Below are 13,920 nucleotides of genomic sequence, written 5' to 3'. Positions count from 1 at the left end.
AGTATTGGTTTCGTATATGTTCATTGAGAAGTGATACATGAATTTTTCAAATGTCATCAAGAGGAGAAGATGATACTTTTTCACAAGCATTATGTATCACCTACTACTGTTGGGCTCTTTCCCTGCTGTTGTACTGGTTTTATAAAATACCTCATAAGCAGCAACTCCTTTGCAGAGCTGTGTGTCTCTAAGGTTGTAAAAAAAAAAAGATCATAAATTGAGGCATACTTTGGACTACATACAGTTGAGGTTCAAAGCAAATTTGGGGAGTGACAGTATTTTTACCTATCACCACGTATTTTGCACAGCTGGATTGATCATATGGCAGTTTATGCAGTCATCATGCACATTACCTTTCAAACATTTGATGCCTATGATGTGGCTACTCTTAAAAATCATTCCTGTTTTTTTCTTCTCCCCCTCCTTCCCCCTGTGCTCTTCTGAAACAGCTACCTGGATCTGCCAGAAGAATGGAGAAATTGAGTACAAGTCTTGTTTGCAGGGAAAAGTCCCTGTCCAAACCCCAGTATCCCTTAATGCAAATTGCAATCAGAAAGGAGAAGATAGTGCTTCTCTTTGATCCCCTATCCAGGACAGCTAAATAAATAACAGACTATTTTGCTCTAAATACAGGCTCTTCTGTCTTTCAGGATAGGTATTTTTTCTGCAATTAGACAACGAATTTCTCAGAAACTTTCTTGGGTACCTTCCATCCTTAGAGATTTTTTTTTTTGCATGTGCTACTTCCTGTCATTCAGATTTCTTCATGTTCCTATTTTGTCTTCTTAGTCTTATGTGCACATTAGATTTGCATAAGGTAGATCTTTTCACTGTCTTTCTGTATATTTTAAAAGCAGTTGCTTGGATCCTGGCTCAAATAAGTGGCAGAGCTGAGCATTGCATTTGCAGTGAGCTCAGGAAATGGTTTACATCAAAGTCACTTTTAAAAATATGTATTCTTTTTTCTGGGACAATTTTTAACTTATGCTGTTGCTTCTGAGTCACAAAAGCTTATTGTTGTTCTGACTCAAAACAAAATGTCACATTGAACCAAATGAAAATATTTTCATTTAGGTTATCATGATCTACAGTGAAATTCTGTGGCAAAATATTTTTCTTCCCATTCGTAGTGAGCTGAAAAATAATTCTGGTTCATATATGGAGAACTGGGCTGCACACCTTGTTACGTGAGAAGTACCATCCGAGAATTCCCCAAAAAAAGATGAGGTGGGAAGAAACCCCTGGTGATCTCTAGCTTAGTTCTGTCTAAAGTCAGGGCCTGGAGTGATTTAACCTGGAGGATGTAACACAGAGTGAAAATTGTTGAATTCTACTGTTGAAGTGACAGAGGAGTTGAACAAAACTTGGATTTGATATCTCAGGTTCCAACCTGTAATTGCTTTCAGTTGTTACAAATGTAACATTCATTTTGGACTTCTTTAGCCAAGAATTCTGTAAGAGATTTGCAGCTCCCATGCAGTCTGCACTCTTGTCCTTGCCAGCTGCATTTATACATTTGGTCCTGTTTAAATAATTTGGTCCTGGTTGGGTTTTGTTTTGTTTTGGCTTATGAATACGCTCTGAGTTTAATAATTTGTGATAGTTTTTAGTAACAGTTACTTTTAGGAGTGTAATGTTTCCGCACAGCTATTCTGTGATTTTTAATTATTTGTGGCAGAAAAGCTAAAATATTGGGAGGAAAAGACTGAACTAAAGAGATTGACATAGATAACAGAGAACCTTGCCCAGGAGCATTTTTCTTTAAGTAATTTTTCTCCTCACTACACATACATACATATGCTTTTTCTTTGCTGCAAGCCATGAAGACTCCTATCCTATTTAGCTAACATAGCTCTAAAAACTTACTGTAGCTCTCAGTGTTGAATTTCAGAGAGTCTTCATGCCTTTTTCAGTTTTAGGTAGTGAAATGGAGCATGGTCCTTAGGATCAGAAGAAAATAAGTAGAAATGGGAGGAAATGTACCAGTGGTTTTTGCTCTTTCGTTTTCCTCCCCTGTATGTTTTGGGTGTTTTTGTACCTTGGAAAAAGTAACTGAGAAAATGAGATGCTCAGTTTTACTGCTTGGAGGCAAGGGGATGTTCACAGACAAAATGCAGAGAGAGCTGAAATACAAGGGAAGAGGGGAACAGTGGTTGTGTAACAGTAATGCACAGTAAAACCTCAGTCAGCCACCAGGGAAGAATTATATTTAGCCTGTTTGAAATAAATACAACTTGCTATTTCTGATGTGTTAGGGTATCCAAAGAAATTCAAGAATGCACTTTCTTATTGAAATAAAGACATTAAAATATAGAATATGCCTTAGGTGGTGTTAGGCTCTTTTAAAGATTAACTTCCTCATTGATGAAGCAATGGGATAGGAATTGCTTTATCGTTTTACTGAGAGAGAGATGTGTATGTGCCTTCTTACTTGATATGTTGGTAGTCAAAGGTAATTTGTATTCTTTGAAATTCAGTTACTTCCCCAGCATTTTGTACATTTCAAGCCTTAATTTTGTCTTGTTAGATTTCAAGAACAGCAAAGTAGGAAGTAACTGAATTGCTGGTTTGCTGTGTACATTGTTTTGGTTTTGAAGGCCTTAACACCGAAAAATAGATTTCCAGGACAGCCCAGCCCTATAGAACAAATGAGGATGATAAGACTGTTAAGGGTACAGGAGCAATTAACTTTCAATGAAATTCTGCAGAAATTAAACTGCAGAAGATATTGTAGATTTGATCATTCCTGGGTATTTTTTTTCATAGTGTGGCCTTACCATCAAACAGTATAGAAGAAATCTCTATACTGTTTTTAGTCATTGATTACCTTGCACACGTGATTTATCCGAGGGTATGATGTGGCTTTCTACATGGCAGCTTCCTTTAATGTTATCTAAGCTGTTGAGAAGAAGTGGTAATTATTCCCTGTAGTACCTTTATTCTGAAGCAGTCCCTGCCAGCAAAGAGCACTCTGGTCTTGTACATGGATGAGTTGTTTCAGGAATGAGCTGTTAGTAACCTGGGGCTGAATGCAGAATAATCTGGGGTTGCATCTTTTGTTCAATACCAAGATCACTGACCTCTTCTCATTGCTACTGCCTGTAGGTCTCAACATTCTATTGGAATAGATCTGTCTAGTCTCTGATTCATTCTGTGTCAATGTTGTCTGATCTAAAAAGAATTATCATTAACTAATCAGCATTGTATGTATGTTAAATGAAAATATTAATGTAGATCGATAGAGTTGATGGGTGAGTTTGCATAATTTAGTAATTAATGCTAATCTGTTCTTCCCAGTAGAAATCCGTAACTCATAAGATTTCATACCTTTAAGTTTAGCTTTAAAAAGGTCTACGTCTCTAGGGTGTTCTGATGCAGCACAACAGCTCACTGGAGGCTTTGTTGGATACATGCAGTATTTACCAATGTTTCTGTATCAAATATGTAGCTAGAATAGACTTATTTAAGATAAAATTATGATTTCTGTGTATATGTGAAATAGAAGGTAGAAGAAAAATGTATTTCACTTTCTAAAACCTCTCTAGCTCTCAGTATTTATCAAGAGGTCAAAAGGAGCAATTTCCCTAGTAATGGAGTACTTGGCCCTACCTTTGGAGTGAAAACCTGCAATATTTAAAGGGCTTAGGAAAATCATACATGTCCAATTAAAATCATAGTCAAATGTATGTCACACAACAGTAAAGTGAATCAAAACAAAGTTTTTGCCCTTTTAAACATTTAAACATAAGTAATTCTGGCAGATGTCATTTTTGATAGGGAAAATTCCAGTATTGCTTAAAAGGTCTGGTGACAGAGGAAAGCTCCTTTTGTTTTAGGTGGATTTATTTATTTTCTCTTAATAATTTCCCTGTCATTGCTGTACAGTGTATCTATAGCCATACATTGCACAGTGTGTAAATTCAAATGGACAGACATTTTGGGTCTGCCCAGCATAACATCTTTGTTTCTCACCTTTAAGTGATGTGATTTTGCAACAATGAAGGCTTGTCTCTTCAAGGTGAAAATCTCAAATTTCATTACACTGTTCTGGGGGTATTTTTCTCAACAGTTTCCCAGTCTTTGTTCTGGCATCCTCTTACAGAGACTCACACAACCTGTTTAACCTACTGGCTTGTGAGTCTGGTGACATCTTATGTTTCCAGTCTTGTGATTTTCTGCTCTAGAGCCTGAATCCTCAAAATATCTATGCTTGCAGCTGGAAGTTTCTGAGGTTGCGTAGAAATAATAGAAGTACTCAGAGCAAAGAAAGTTAAATCTGTTTCTTTGTGGTGGGTTGCAGTACAACAGCTGGTGGTGAGCAGTCAGATCGATAGAAGTGGATAGAGTTTGGTGGGTTTGGGGGATCGTTTAATTCTAGAACAAAGATGTGTAATAAAGCTGATACAGAGATAGAAAAGTCAGTCTCTCCATGGTTCAGGAAATGCCAGCACCAGGCTTGCATTTGCGATTTTTATTCAGCCCCCTGATCTGTACATTCTTTTATGTCAAGTAATTATCAGTTACGTAGTGCTTTTCCCACAATATTTCACTTGTTTTGGGAAAATATGTAAAGTCACTGAAGCAACCAAATGCTACTGACAGCTGTGGTAGACACACCCATGTGGAAACTACTACTTAGCTTTACAGGGCAGACTAAAGGGTGCAGTAAACAACCTGAAACTCCTTGGCAAACAAAAACCAGTATTTATGGCTTTGTATTAACGTGATTGCCCTTCAGCCTGGAACTGAGGGCTGCAGTGGTTTCTGCTTCATCAGCTTGGAACAAGCAAGAATCTGGTGTGAGACTTTTCCTCTGCTTTTTAAAAACACCCTTTTGAAAGATCAGCCCCATCTCATCCAGACTTACTCCTCTTAAAGCTTGAGTGTCTGGGCCTCTTGCTGAAGGGTGACATGCTTTTGATATGGGTTCCAGGTGAAAGAGGACTGTTCAAGAGAAGATGTTGGGACACCTTTAAAGTGTTTCCCAGGAAGGAAGGGTGTCGCTCCATTTATCACTAATTTAGGTGATCAGTAATTTGTTTCTCCTGGTGAATACACGCAGTATTTTGAGAGCAAATTTATGCTCAGATTTCTCCCAATGTGATCCACCTGAAGGAAAAAAATAGACTGTAATTGTAGCAGTATTCTCCCAGAAGATGGAGATTTAATTGTGCTTCAGTGGAGTCCCTGTATGCCATTAAGGCATTAAATATTTATACCATTATGGTGTTAATTTAAAAATAGTGTTGAAGGCCTATTGCCACATCTTCTGTGTAGCCTGCACTCCATGATTGCTGCAGTGTTTGACTTTGTTTATTCTGGTTTTTTTTGTTTTTTTCAAAAGAAGAGGTGTTTCTGAAGTATACACATATTGGTATAACCAGAGGGATAAAAACACTTATTGTCCTTTCTGCTTATTTTTTAAATGCGTCCATGTGCTAAAGGGATTTCAGGCTCCCTGCCAGAATTACTCCCTGTCTGAAATGACTACTAAATGTGCCAGTGAGGGGTAGCTGGGTTCTCTGTGGAATCTGGTAGATTGCAAAGTCCTTAATACTTTTGTTTTTCTTATTATTGTTGTATTGTTTTTGTTGTTTTGTTTTCTTTTCTGCAGCTGACTTTATTTGAGCAAAGGATCTCTGTGTACAAGGAAGGGGCTAAGGTCAGAGTTGTAAAAGGAATCAGAAATGGAGCAAACTGGCAGAGAGGAGCTTTTTGATTGCAGTGGGCCTGAGAGTGGTGTTAGGGGTCAGGAAGGCCAGAGAAATCAGCTTGTTTGGTATCTCAGGTGTGGCAGAGGGGATAACAGCAGCGTGACACAGGGTGTTTGTTGGATACTCACCTGTTCATCTTAAGAGATTCATTCTCTTCTATTTTTAGGATCTACAGCTAGAGTATGGTCATGGTCCTCAGTGTGGCTATTTTTTGGGTGCAAATAAGTGAGTAAGCAACTGCATTTTCTGTCTTTAATTCATTCAAGACTATTTTAATATAAAGACACGTTAGCTGAAACAGATGTAGTAAAATAAGTCAAGCTTGTTTGTATCAGTTAAAATTCCAAAATCACTTATTTATTTCTAAAATAATAGTAACTCCAGTGGTACAGAATGGCAGCACTTCTCAGTATTTGAAGCTGTGTTGACCATATTGTTTTTGTGGTGGTGTAAGTTTCCTTTTAAGAGCTGTTATCTTGGTCTGCTTGTTTATGAAATATTCTGCATGATTGGTCCCACAGAGCACAATTTTACCCCATCTGGGATCTAGCAGTGCTTCTCTTTGACATTGCTTTGTGCCCTTCTTTATCTTGTAGGGCACTAGGAACATGCAGTTACAGATGCTTTAAAAAATAAAACCTTTCTTAGCAAGCCCTTTAACTTCATGCTCATACCTTTAATCATCTTGATATATTAATCATATGAAATAATTTTCCATATAATTTTCCCTTTACATGCAATTACCTAATTACATTGATGCATGCCAGAATTAGGATGCCTAGGTTTGATTTGCTAAATTAAATCATACTAAAAATGCAGAAAACCTAAGCATAGAGCATGATATTTTTGCATAGTCTTTAATTGGGGGAAAAAATCAATACTGTTATCTTCTGAAATCCTGTTGTTTCTTAGTCCTGTGATTCTTCTCTGTCTGTGTTTTCAGACAAAGACATGAATATGAAATTCAGAATGTTACAAAAATGAGCCTGGGAAAAATTATTTTATCCCAATAGTAGTTTCATACTTGTCAGTCTGATTTAGTTTTTTTTGTATTGCACTTTTCTTGTGGATTTCTTTTAAATTGGATCAAGCTGCCATAGTCCTTTTTTTACAGCAAGAGGAAAAAGGACCACTGCACTTAATAGCAATACATTACTAAACACGCATGAAAGTGTCTTGTGCAAACAATAAATTAAAAAAATTTGCAGCTGTGTGCATTTTTATGTGGATGTATATTCTGAAAGGCAGCTGAAATAACATGCTTTGGATTATTTACTGATAGAATCATAGGTGCTTTTGTTCTGGCTTTTGATAATTGTGTTTGTGTACCACAATTAAATTATGTTCTTATTCTTATTTAATTCTGAAGGAGTCTCTTAAAATCAGTTGAAGAAGAGCTACATCAGCGGTAATTCTATTTCTTTTTCCTCTCTTGTGTGTTTCAAAAGTAATTTGTGCATTGATTTTTTTTGTCTGTCACAACTAGTTCTTACTTGTCCCTGTGCTTGCTGAGAGTTGAGAGAGGCATAGTTGTCTAGATTGCAGCTGTACTTTAAAGAACAGTAATGATTTTGAAAAAAGACAGTAAAATTCTATAAAAGAGGTAGATCTTGAGGTCAAAATCTTTCACAGCAATCAAGGTAATTTTAATACAACTTGCTCAACCATAGTACCTTGTTCATTTTCTTAGGGGACACGTGGCACATTTGGAAGATGATGATGATGCAGATGATGATTCTAAACAGTAAGTCCTTCTTGTAAAAATAAATAAAATCAGATTCTTGAATAGATGAGTATTTGAAAAGAAAAGGTTGAATCATATTCTATAACAGCTCAGGATTTTTTTTGCCATAGTGTTTATAAAGATAATTATTTTAATGTTGTTCCTAGATTACATCACCATAAGCCTTCTTATTCTGCTGATTGTTATAAATTGGGGGGAGGGGAAAATCTTGTTCCTTGTTTGATGCAGTTTTCTTTTTGTTTTCTATTATGGAACAAAATCTTGGCATCATTATGCTGAGCCAGTAATTTGTCCGACCTCAGTCCTGGTGCCTTGAACTGATATCTATATATTAAAATAAAGCTCAAGAAAAGTAGATAAAATGCATATGTTACAGCCTTCTCTAGATGTTTGAGTTCTGTCTGTGTTCTCAGCTATCAGGATGCTTGAATGGGTGATTGGTTTTTGGAATAGAGGTGACTTCCTTTACTCAGAGAGAGCAAGGTTATGTGACTGCAAAGGCATGTGTCAAATTAATGATGTTCATATTAAATCCCACTGGAATAAGTATTCTTGGGCTTTATTTGACTGATAGATGAGAGCAGAAACAATTTAAAAAGCACAACCAATATGTGTAGATTTACATTCCTAAATAAACCTGATGTAAAGACCAAAAAGAAAGATACCATTGAGACATAATTTTTGTTTGCTTTCTGTTAATAGATAATTTGGAAAGCTGTTGCTTCATACAAGAAACCTTTAAAACATGTGCTATCTATTGCTGGCATCTCTGTCTTGCAGAGAACCAAACTACACCCTCTCTTCTTTTTTTGAGTTATTTTACTGCTTGGTTCCTCCATCCATACTAACCTCTGGATTTTTTTTTTTGTGTGTACAGCTCTGTGTCCATTCATTTTTGTTTAATGTCCCCCCCTCCCCCTTCTTGCTCTGTTTGCAGCTGGTATCATCAACTTCAATAAAGTTCCAGGGCTTGGAACCTCTTGATCCCTGCTGCCTTGAAGTGCTAGCATTGATTTCTTTGTTCTTTGTCCAGTGCTTTGAGATCCTTGTTCCTTGCATGAGCTCCATCAGAGCTTTCAAACAGCATTGACTTCAGCTGCTTATGTCGCTGTTGTGTTTCTGTAGATTTTCTCTTTTAGGTTAGGCAAGAAAGAACCTGATAGTTTCTGGTGAGGCTCTGATTCATCTGACTCTGGGGACCAGTAGTCACTGATAGTCTTCCAAAATCATCCTGGTATTTTTTCTGTTTCTTCCCATATTTCATCCTAAGTACTTTTGCCCTACAGAGAGGGCCTGACAATGTGTAAGCACAGGAGTAAAAGCTTGAATCCCTCAGCCTTGGCTCAGACATACTCTTCACCTGTGCCTTTCTCTTGGTATCTGCTTGAGCCCAAGGCTCTGCTGCAGTTGCTGATTCATCAGCTTGGTCTTGGATGTCTTTCTGAGGACCCCACTGAAGATTCAAGTCTTTGGTTTGATTTATATTCTGTGAGGTGGAGCTGCAGTTGAGGAGCACATGTGGCATCAGTCACTTCTTCCTTCAAATCCAGAATAAAACCAGTGAAGCCAGGATACACTTTCCAGTCCAGACTGATGCCACTGCATGAAACTGGGTGATTTGTAGCAACAGAGACTCCGCACACTTCAGAGAACAGTATAAAGTTATCACTCTTCATTTAATAATTTTGATATTTCTTTTTCTCTCATGTGCAGCAAGGCTGCTTGATGCTTGAATTTCCTGGTTATGGAAACTGGGAAAGCAGAAATTACTGGGGCACTGCCCTGCATGAATAGCAGTGACAAACTGCACCTAAACCCTCTTGTTGGAACAAGGGCATGTGGTCCTTTTTACAAACATCTATCACATATATGCCAGATTGTTGCCTTTTTTTCTTTCTTTGGCTGCCCAGTAACATTGGTTGTCTGAAATGCAGGAAGATTATAAAAGGAAATGGAAATGAAGCTTGAGCTCTCATGACTGAGACTTAAACTTGGTCACATGTTACTAAGAGAAGATAATTTCTACCACCAAAGCAGCAGAAATACATGACACAGGGGAATTTGTTCTCAAAAGTCCTCTTCCAGCTTCTCTGAAATACAAACAACAAGATAAGATGCCAGGACAGAAATTCCTAAAGAGAATGAAGCCAAGCTGACAAGTTTTCGACCTGTAAACAAACAGGCAGATATCTTACTACTTTGAAACATAATTTAAAATTAAGGAAAATATTGTGGAAGAATGTCGAGTTTACACAGCTGTATTCTGAATTTATTTAGTGGAAATAATATTCTGTTCCTTAAAAATTAGGAAACAGGACAGTGGAAGAAGTTTTAAAAACATGCAAAATTTCAGAGTTTAGTGTTTTATTTTTAAATGCAGCATATTTTTTAAACCACAGAACCAGGAGTGGAGGAATGCTCCTGATGCTTCAGCTATCCTGTTTTCTGATGATATCTTGTACTGTTGGGCCAAGCTGTTGAATTGTTCTTGAATGAAAAAGTTGTCTTTCCCAAGATTTCTGTGAAAAAAGAGACTCATCAACCAAAAACCAACTAACCAACCTAAACATGAGGGTAGCTGTCCACTGCATATGGATTTTACTTTCATGTGTAAGGCTGTTCTGAGTCATCAGTGTAAATTTTCCAAGGAATGGTATTCATTAGTTTTCTTGTAACTCCCCTTCAGCTCACTGATAACCCTTAACTTTCTCCTCTCAGCAGAGCAAGTATCAGGCCTCTTCTGTCTCTCCTTACTTTGTTCTGCACAAGTTTGTGCATCTTCAGCAGATCAGTTCATGACACTCTCTGCTCTCTGGTGATCTTTGTTTTCATACAGTATCTGAGGTATAACAAAATATTTGATGCAGTTACTTGGCTATAATAGTGCTCTTGACAAGTTAATGGTGTTTATTTCTATGGCATTTATCTTCCCCATATCTTCTTGAAGACTGCAATTTGAGTTTTCTCTCTTTGTTTTGTTTTTTCTCTTCATAGTGCTACTATGAAACCTAAAGTGCCACCTCCTTTACCACCAAAGGTAGGTGAGGGGGATTTGGTTGCTTGGAAGAAAAATGCACTTTAAATTAACAAATAAATGCAGAATATTTAAATTACTGTATTGATGGCTCTTTACTTGTGAAAATATCGGGATCCAAATGCTGCATGTGGGGTTTTTTCCTCATTGAGATGTGGCACGGATCCTTTGAAGCTTTTTTCATTATGTTTTTATTATTACTATGTCTCTTTCAGCCTAAATCCATCTTTATCCCCCAAGAAACTTACTCTTCTGAAAATGAAAATCAAGGGACAATCAAAAGATGCCCAACATCAGAGAGTCCAGCAAAATCTACATCTCATGTTCCACCCAGACCACCACCTCCTCGGTTACCTCCACAGAAATCTAATCCTTTAGGTAATAAAAGTGACCCCAAGAAGTACACAAATATTTCTTACATAATCTAATGAGATTTTATTTCTGCCTTCTCACCTGTGCACACATTAAAAGATATTGAGGTAATTTTTCTATGGTAAAATAAAAAAAGTGTGTGAAAGGCAAACTTGATGAAGAAAGCATTTAACTCTTTTTTTTAAAGCTTTAACTCTTGAGAGGGTCAAATGTACTTTCTGCCAAAGTCACTGACACTATTCCTGCTGATGCCATTGGTGACACAATTGCTTTCCAAAGCAACAGGCTTATAATGTAGAGTATCAGGACTGTTAAAAAAAGCATGTTTGTAGGTTTCAGGTTCAGTGTGTCAGCTGTGGTTGTCATTTGTTAGGTCAAGAACAGAGTTCTGCTTTCAAAGTTTGCTTTTGTACGTAATGAACTGGGTTGGGGAGTATAGGAGGTAATTGTGTTTGTTTACTGTCTGCTCAGACTGTTCATTTTATGCCTTTGTCAGTCTGATGCCTTGAGAGTTGTCTTGGACTGGCTTCTCTTAAGCAAGCTCAATGTCTGCCTCTTAATTGTTACTTTGGTAGCTTTTCCTTGCTTCATACTTAGTACTGCAGTTGATGTGTTAAAGATTTGACTCTAACAAGGCTGTTTGTAAGGAATCAATAATTGAAGTGTTAGCTATTGGCAAGTATTTCTTCAGGTCTGGTCCACACATTTTCCCTCATAACTGTGACTGCATCCCTTTCTGTGCTCCTGTTAAAGTTGTTACATTAGTTACCAGAAGTCACGGACTGAGATTGAATGTGGCTTGATGTATATGTGCACGTGTAAGAACATGCCTACTTCAGAAATAAATTAGGATATTTTATTGTATATAGTATATGTTCTGACTTAATTGGAAATTCTGGCCTATTTAAAACAGTTTTTGGGCTAGATTACTCTTTGAGGTGAAGGTAGAGGAACACAATTTTAAATACGAATCTTTCTAGGTAATGGAGTCACTTCTGTGCAATTAAATGGTGAAAGAGACGAACTGCCACATCAACAGAACGAAGCTAGAGACACTAACTTTTCAAGGAGAGAAAAGAAGGAAATACTGGTAGGTATTTAAGCTTCTGGTTATCCTTTTAAAATTGTCTTGACTGTTCTACATGTGCAAGGAAAAGGAGCAGGCATGCTGTTTAATATAGAAATTATGCTGGATAGCGTCTTGTTTATTTTGAATCAAAGCACAGTTTTCCTTGATTGTCTGGTTGTGATACAGCCTTAAACTGAAGTTTGTCAGTGTTTAATTTGCTTAGAAACAAACATAGTCACAAATACAGTTTACTTGCTCTTTCACACACCTAAGAAATGTAATGAGAGCCATGTCGTGTTGTACTGAGCAATGACTGCCTAAGCAAATGGGGAAATGAGGGAATGGAGTATGTTGTAGTTAGAACAGATTAAATGTAACATGAGACTGCCCTCTTTGGGGTCTCCTTCCAAGGATGAGGCTGGAAATGTAATTTTTTTGTGAGAAGTGAAGAGGAAATAGACTAGAAACATGGTGTGGGTCTTTGTTTCATTTTAAGGAAGTGCCAGTAATACTGGCAATACTTTGGAAAGCAGGATTACCTGGACACCTTTGAACTTGTCATTTGAAATTGTGTGTTTGAAGTTTATCTGTAAGATATGTTTGTTCAAAAGCATGTTTGTGCTAGGAGAAATTGATACTGATACAGGAAAGTGCACTGACTGGTAACGTTTAATGCTGTAACACTGAACAGTTGAGCAATTGTTAAAATATTGCTTAAACTCTCTAGTACTGGATATGGCATTCTTACAGGCACCATTGTAATGTGAAAATGTTTCATATGACTCTGCAAACATTCAGTGAGGAAGTATTAGGGAAACATAGTAGAGATTTTAATGAAAGAAAACTATGCTGGATGTTTGTGGTTATGGTGTGTGTGGGGAGGGAATATACATGTTCAAGCATAGTGTGCATATGAGTGTAAACATACTTTCAAATTTTATTTTCTAGAAACCAATTAGTAATGGCCTTCCTCCCACACCTAAAGTACATGTGAGTATTGCTGAGTCATACAAATGCTTGTTGGGAGCAGGGTGAGAGAGCACATTTTTGGAATGTTTGTAGTATTTGGTTTTTTTACTTAAAAAACCTAATACGACTTAGCCATGCTAAGCCAGTGGTGTGACTCTTAACCTCCTGTTACTACTTGAAGAAAAAAGAATAATCCTATTGTGACTGTTACATTTTAATTTTTCATATATGTATATTTAATTATTTTCACTTCCACAGATGGGTGCTTGCTTTTCAAAGGTTTTCAATGGCTGTCCATTAAAAATTCATTGTGCAACATCTTGGATAAATCCAGATACAAGAGGTACTATACGATGACTATTTTACCTGTTTTGTCCTCTCCTTGAATTTCAAGAGTGCTTAGATGAGCAGGACTATTCCTTTTAAAACAGACAGATATTCATATAAGCAGGAATTGTTCTTTAATTATGCCACTGCTGTCCGAAGTTGGGTTGTTTTATTAATTAAGATCTATCGGGTGAAGTTGTTCACTTTGATTAAAAAGAAAAAATTGCATATCAAAGTTTAATGACTCATCAACATTTTAGTCCAAAAGATGACAATCCTAATTTATTTGTAAAAAAAAATCTGACTTTTGGCAGTCCTGGTTGCAATTGGTTTCTTTATCGTTCACTTGATTTTTTTTTTTTTTTTCCCTTAAGATCTTTCTGGTCTTACAGGAGGATTCTGCAGGTGTTTATGTTTCCATAATTTTTAGTGCTTTAATATCTATCCTGATAAAAGGGATAATTGGTAATATTGTACTCCCTTTGCCTGCTATTACACCTTTTGATTATAAGCTATATAGACATACTACTGAGCTAGTGGAGCAAGAAAATGCTTGGGTTTTTTTAGAAACTGGAATAATGGAAGTGTAAATCCTTAGCAGTTGATATCATCTCAGTAGGAGAGGTCTGCTTTGTTTGCATGGCTGTGTGCAATCCAGGGGTTTGATTATGTTCAGGAGGTGAGGCAACCA

General features: G+C 37.0%; 1 protein-coding gene across 9 annotated transcripts in view; it reads left to right on the top strand.

Moving 5' to 3' along the window:
• The window catches only part of MAP4K3 (mitogen-activated protein kinase kinase kinase kinase 3), a 66,675-nt gene that overhangs the window by 34,551 nt on the left and 18,204 nt on the right, over nucleotides 1-13,920 (top strand). For 7 of the 9 annotated variants that reach the window (XR_011149659.1, XM_069009177.1, XM_069009174.1 and 4 more), the window contains 8 exons: nucleotides 5,881-5,939; nucleotides 7,084-7,122; nucleotides 7,405-7,458; nucleotides 10,453-10,495; nucleotides 10,708-10,870; nucleotides 11,845-11,954; nucleotides 12,882-12,923; nucleotides 13,161-13,245. Coding sequence is in view for 8 of the 9 variants with exons in the window: in XM_069009177.1 (XP_068865278.1) it covers nucleotides 5,881-5,939; nucleotides 7,084-7,122; nucleotides 7,405-7,458; nucleotides 10,453-10,495; nucleotides 10,708-10,870; nucleotides 11,845-11,954; nucleotides 12,882-12,923; nucleotides 13,161-13,245 (595 nt within the window). In the remaining variant the exon portion in view is untranslated. The remainder of the gene's footprint in view (nucleotides 1-5,880; nucleotides 5,940-7,083; nucleotides 7,123-7,404; nucleotides 7,459-10,452; nucleotides 10,496-10,707; nucleotides 10,871-11,844; nucleotides 11,955-12,881; nucleotides 12,924-13,160; nucleotides 13,246-13,920) is intronic. The other 2 variants (XM_069009178.1, XM_069009176.1) reach the window with 1 other exon arrangement.

The sequence above is a fragment of the Aphelocoma coerulescens genome, chromosome 3 (genome assembly GCF_041296385.1).
Source record: "Aphelocoma coerulescens isolate FSJ_1873_10779 chromosome 3, UR_Acoe_1.0, whole genome shotgun sequence".
Taxonomy (NCBI): Eukaryota; Metazoa; Chordata; class Aves; order Passeriformes; family Corvidae; genus Aphelocoma; species Aphelocoma coerulescens.
The sequence above is the reverse complement of the archived record's forward strand: the minus strand, read 5'-3'. Positions and strand labels throughout refer to the sequence as shown.